This window comes from Sycon ciliatum, chromosome 5, assembly GCF_964019385.1.
Source record: "Sycon ciliatum chromosome 5, ocSycCili1.1, whole genome shotgun sequence".
NCBI lineage: Eukaryota > Metazoa > Porifera > Calcarea > Leucosolenida > Sycettidae > Sycon > Sycon ciliatum.
The window spans coordinates 9,170,048-9,175,482 of record NC_088647.1 but is presented as its reverse complement, the minus strand read 5'-3'; the positions used below and the strand labels follow the sequence as shown (position 1 = coordinate 9,175,482).

The 5,435-nt window shown below is 43.3% G+C and overlaps 2 protein-coding genes across 2 annotated transcripts; one reads left to right on the top strand and one right to left on the bottom strand.

Annotated features, from left to right (window-relative positions):
- Nucleotides 1–1,293: 1,293 nt before the first annotated feature.
- On the bottom strand, nt 1,294–3,309 carry LOC135816783 (uncharacterized). Its single transcript, XM_065329883.1, has 2 exons — nt 2,351–3,309; nt 1,294–2,283 (listed from the first exon to the last, which is right to left on the bottom strand). The coding sequence occupies exons 1-2, from the start codon at nt 3,230–3,232 to the stop codon at nt 1,294–1,296; spliced, it is 1,872 nt and encodes a 623-aa protein (XP_065185955.1). The 5' UTR covers nt 3,233–3,309.
- Nucleotides 3,310–3,858: 549 nt separating this feature from the next.
- On the top strand, nt 3,859–4,827 carry LOC135817481 (uncharacterized protein DDB_G0271670-like; the record flags this gene model as incomplete). Its single annotated transcript, XM_065330676.1, has 1 exon — nt 3,859–4,827. A coding segment is annotated over one exon (969 nt), but the record flags the coding sequence as incomplete, so codon positions are not given.
- Nucleotides 4,828–5,435: the final 608 nt, after the last annotated feature.

The following is a 5,435-nucleotide window of genomic DNA, read 5'->3' as shown; positions in this document are numbered from 1 at the left end:
GTAAGTTGAAAACTCGAGTCTGATAAATAGCCTATTGGGGGTATATGTGTAAAAACATCTTAAACCAATAGGGTGGTGGATGTATAATTTGTCTGCGTGTGAATGCTTATTTCGATCTGTCCGATAAACAAAACAAAACAAACTATTATAAAAGTAGAACCAAAAAACAAAACAAAAAAAAAACAAACAAAAAAAAACAAAAAAAAAGTAGTAGTAGTAGTAGTAGTAGTAGTAGTAGTAGTAGTAGTAGTAGTAGTAGTAGTAGTAGTAGTAGTAGTAGTAGTAGTAGTAGTAGTAGTAGTAGTAGTAGTAGTAGTAGTAGTAGTAGTAGTAGTAGTAGTAGTAGTAGTAGTAGTAGTAGTAGTAGTAGTAGTAGTAGTAGTAGTAGTAGTAGTAGTAGTAGTAGTAGTAGTAGTAGTAGTAGTAGTAGTAGTAGTAGTAGTAGTAGTAGTAGTAGTAGTAGTAGTAGTAGTAGTAGTAGTAGTAGTAGTAGTAGTAGTAGTAGTAGTAGTAGTAGTAGTAGTAGTAGTAGTAGTAGTAGTAGTAGTAGTAGTAGTAGTAGTAGTAGTAGTAGTAGTAGTAGTAGTAGTAGTAGTAGTAGTAGTAGTAGTAGTAGTAGTAGTAGTAGTAGTAGTAGTAGTAGTAGTAGTAGTAGTAGTAGTAGTAGTAGTAGTAGTAGTAGTAGTAGTAGTAGTAGTAGTAGTAGTAGTAGTAGTAGTAGTAGTAGTAGTAGTAGTAGTAGTAGTAGTAGTAGTAGTAGTAGTAGTAGTAGTAGTAGTAGTAGTAGTAGTAGTAGTAGTAGTAGTAGTAGTAGTAGTAGTAGTAGTAGTAGTAGTAGTAGTAGTAGTAGTAGTAGTAGTAGTAGTAGTAGTAGTAGTAGTAGTAGTAGTAGTAGTAGTAGTAGTAGTAGTAGTAGTAGTAGTAGTAGTAGTAGTAGTAGTAGTAGTAGTAGTAGTAGTAGTAGTAGTAGTAGTAGTAGTAGTAGTAGTAGTAGTAGTAGTAGTAGTAGTAGTAGTAGTAGTAGTAGTAGTAGTAGTAGTAGTAGTAGTAGTAGTAGTAGTAGTAGTAGTCAAAGAACTTTATTGAAAATCCATGATAATGTGATCGGAAAGATGATTGAAGAAAAAATCCAAACTCGAGTCAAATCCGGGCAAATATTAGCAGTCACTACTATCAAAGCAGATCACTATTCACAATAGCGCAACTTGGAAAGCCGGCCAAAAAGGAAGATATTGAAATTAACCGAAGGCTTCCGTGCACAGCACATGGAGGACCTTATAATTATATTCCCACTCACAACTGGAGCAAACGGCATTGGTCCAGGAATGAAATTGCTACACGCTTTCGGCAGTATGAAGCTCTGCACCCACGAAAGCAAGTAATCAGCCAGCGGAGCAAAGTAAAAGAGATCCTGCAGCGCAAATGCGACATTACTATTGCATAACTAAGCTCTGGCTGCTTCTCGACAATGAGCTGAACAATGTTCTTTAGAGCACGGGAACATTCGGAAGCGCACATACCATTGGTCGCGAAAACCAAAGGTGTGAAGGTGCCTCGCTCAACATCAACATCAATCACACGTTGTAGATAGGCCCGTTTCTTCTGTGCTTCGTTACGAGACAACTGGGCAAGTACATCCGATCTCGACAGCAAGGACGCCGAGGGGTGGGTGACCCTCACATCAAAAAATGCATCTTGCTGTCGAGACCAGAAGCCCCTTGCACAAATGTCCAAACGAGCCTCAGGAGAACGATTGGCAGTGGCACAATCCAATGACTCACCAGTCAAAGGCAGCAACGTAGGCTCTATCCTTACATCAGAAATGACAGCCGAAAACACCTCCGCCAACAGGTCCCGGATCTCATTATGGCGTAGACTTGGGTAGCCCCCTGTTGGACATACTGCAGCGTGATCAAGCGTCATGGCCGCTCCACATACGCAGGATGATGGTAATTCATCAAGTGGCCAGCCGTAACGAATTGCCACTGCATCACGAAAGTCGGACTTGTTCAAGACGAATCCACAGGAGGCAAGCGGCTCCGCCGTAAGCCAACTTCCCACACCGGCATCTCTGGAGGTTTCCAGCAGAACACGCTGAGGGCCACTTAGGGCAGGGGCCAGCTCTGACAGCTGGGTCCTATGCATATCAGCACGTTGATTGTTTTGATGTCTCCGGAGAACGCTGGTGTCGGAAACAACCCGAGCCGGCGTCAACTCATTGGACCCCGACCGCAGCATTCGCACGACGGGCCCAGTGACAACTTCACTTATCCGGCGCTGCACCTCTGCGTCCTCCGACACCACAGGAATAGCGAGGCCCAGTGACAACTTCACTTATCCGGCGCTGCACCTCTGCGTCCTCCGACACCACAGGAATAGCGAGGCCACCATATCGCACTGGTAATGCCAGCAGCTTCCGCTCCGAATCAGAAACCTCCGTCCGGCCAGTTAAGGTAGGGATATATTTATTATTTATGACATCATCCAGTGGTCTGTACGAAGAAGCCGACCCTGGATGACTTCGGATGTGATAATTCCACTTGCTCTTCATACCACGGACAAATGCGGAATATGCGGCGTGGGGCTGTGTAAGCGAGATGTCAGCCAAGAGGCTCATCTCCCGCACCCAACTCGCAATGTGGCTATCGAGATTATCGGCAATGAACGTCGACTGGCCAACAGCACCTCCCAGGTACCTCGCTCCACCGGTTCGTATTGCAATACCAGTGGCATCGAACATGTCAACGGCCGCCCGCTCAAAATCCGGCTTGACAAGGAGTGTCGTCTTTGAGGCATTGGGGAAATAACCATACTCCGGTCCAATGTCAGACAAAGCCAACCAAAACTTGTGCACGTCCATCATCCTTCCACCAGCCTCGCCGTCATCCGCATACCAGCACTGGCCAATAGATGGGTGGTCACTTGACAGGCGTCTGATCATAGGGCTAATAGCCAGCGCAAACAGTGCCATGGCCAAAGGATCGCCCTGGCAAGTACCCTCTCGAGACAAGATCCTGTCACCACCCGGCAGAAACAACGATATTGGAGCGCCATATGTGTTTTGGAAGATTGTGGATACGGCAGGACACACCCGAGGAACGTTATGAAGCGCTGCCTGTCTGTTAACAGCATTAAATGCATTAGACGCATCTATGAACAAAATGGCCTCTGTTTCCGGATCCAAATACTGGCTCTGCACAGCAAGGACCGCAGCCTCACACGCAGATGGCATGCCCACACAAACCTGAAATGGGGCTACAGCCGCAACAACATCAGTGGAGACGCAGTCCAATATAGCTTTAGCGATAATACGGCGGTGTACTTCACCAACAGCTATCGGTCTCACACCTATACTGGAAGTAGCGCCAGCAGCATCACCAGCAGACTTCTCCAAGGGAACAAGGCGAGCTGCCACGAACGCTGACAGAATCTGAGGATCGACAACCTCCTGCAGAGTCGCTTCGCTGCGGCAGCCAACGCCGATGCAAGGTTCGCCGATGCTCCCTTGAACACAGTGAGCATTCTCTGCCAGGCAGCGACATCCAGTCCCGATGGACCCCCTGACCCAGTTGCAAACATCTGGTTAGGAGATCTGGTTAGGGAAGACACAGGTTCAGTCCAACAATATTCCCTCGGGCTGGATGCACAGGCAGGGTGCTTCTTTTGAAGCACGTCACGGACCGTCTCACCCGAGGATTGCACCGCAATATCATCAGTAGTAGTAGTAGTAGTAGTAGTAGTAGTAGTAGTAGTAGTAGTAGTAGTAGTAGTAGTAGTAGTAGTAGTAGTAGTAGTAGTAGTAGTAGTAGTAGTAGTAGTAGTAGTAGTAGTAGTAGTAGTAGTAGTAGTAGTAGTAGTAGTAGTAGTAGTAGTAGTAGTAGTAGTAGTAGTAGTAGTAGTAGTAGTAGTAGTAGTAGTAGTAGTAGTAGTAGTAGTAGTAGTAGTAGTAGTAGTAGTAGTAGTAGTAGTAGTAGTAGTAGTAGTAGTAGTAGTAGTAGTAGTAGTAGTAGTAGTAGTAGTAGTAGTAGTAGTAGTAGTAGTAGTAGTAGTAGTAGTAGTAGTAGTAGTAGTAGTAGTAGTAGTAGTAGTAGTAGTAGTAGTAGTAGTAGTAGTAGTAGTAGTAGTAGTAGTAGTAGTAGTAGTAGTAGTAGTAGTAGTAGTAGTAGTAGTAGTAGTAGTAGTAGTAGTAGTAGTAGTAGTAGTAGTAGTAGTAGTAGTAGTAGTAGTAGTAGTAGTAGTAGTAGTAGTAGTAGTAGTAGTAGTAGTAGTAGTAGTAGTAGTAGTAGTAGTAGTAGTAGTAGTAGTAGTAGTAGTAGTAGTAGTAGTAGTAGTAGTAGTAGTAGTAGTAGTAGTAGTAGTAGTAGTAGTAGTAGTAGTAGTAGTAGTAGTAGTAGTAGTAGTAGTAGTAGTAGTAGTAGTAGTAGTAGTAGTAGTAGTAGTAGTAGTAGTAGTAGTAGTAGTAGTAGTAGTAGTAGTAGTAGTAGTAGTAGTAGTAGTAGTAGTAGTAGTAGTAGTAGTAGTAGTAGTAGTAGTAGTAGTAGTAGTAGTAGTAGTAGTAGTAGTAGTAGTAGTAGTAGTAGTAGTAGTAGTAGTAGTAGTAGTAGTAGTAGTAGTAGTAGTAGTAGTAGTAGTAGTAGTAGTAGTAGTAGTAGTAGTAGTAGTAGTAGTAGTAGTAGTAGTAGTAGTAGTAGTAGTAGTAGTAGTAGTAGTAGTAGTAGTAGTAGTAGTAGTAGTAGTAGTAGTAGTAGTAGTAGTAGTAGTAGTAGTAGTAGTAGTAGTAGTAGTAGTAGTAGTAGTAGTAGTAGTAGTAGTAGTAGTAGTAGTAGTAGTAGTAGTAGTAGTAGTAGTAGTAGTAGTAGTAGTTGTGTAGTAGTAGAGTAGTAGTAGTAGTAGTAGTAGTAGTAGTAGTAGTAGTAGTAGTAGTAGTAGTAGTAGTAGTAGTAGTAGTAGTAGAGTAGTAGTAGTAGTAGTAGTAGTAGTAGTAGTAGTAGTAGTAGTAGTAGTAGTAGTAGTAGTAGTAGTGTAGTGTAGTAGTAGTGGTAGTGGTAGTAGTGGTAGTGGTAGTGGTAGTGGTAGTGGTAGTGGTAGTGGTAGTGGTAGTGGTAGTGGTAGTGGTAGTGGTAGTGGTAGTGGTAGTGGTAGTGGTAGTGGTAGTGGTAGTGGTAGTGGTAGTGGTAGTGGTAGTGGTAGTGGTAGTGGAGTGGTAGTGGTAGTGGTAGTGGTAGTGGTAGTGGTAGTGGTAGTGGTAGTGGTAGTGGTAGTGGTAGTGGTAGTGGTAGTGGTAGTGGTAGTGGTAGTGGTAGTGGTAGTGGTAGTGGTAGTGGTAGTGGTAGTGGTAGTGGTAGTGGTAGTAGTAGTAGTAGTAGTAGTAGTAGTAGTAGTAGTAGTAGTAGTAGTAGTAGTAGTAGTAGTAGTAGTAGTAGTAGTAGTAGTAG

Bases quoted from the DNA above. Each gene is read 5' to 3' on its own strand.
- LOC135816783 (XM_065329883.1), bottom strand. From the start codon at position 3,232: ATGCCATCTGCGTGTGAGGCTGCGGTCCTTGCTGTGCAGAGCCAGTAT. The intron at 2,284-2,350 runs GTGCAGCGCCGG...GAGGACGCAGAG, and splicing joins TGGTGTCGGAGGACGCAGAG to GTGCAGCGCCGGATAAGTGA.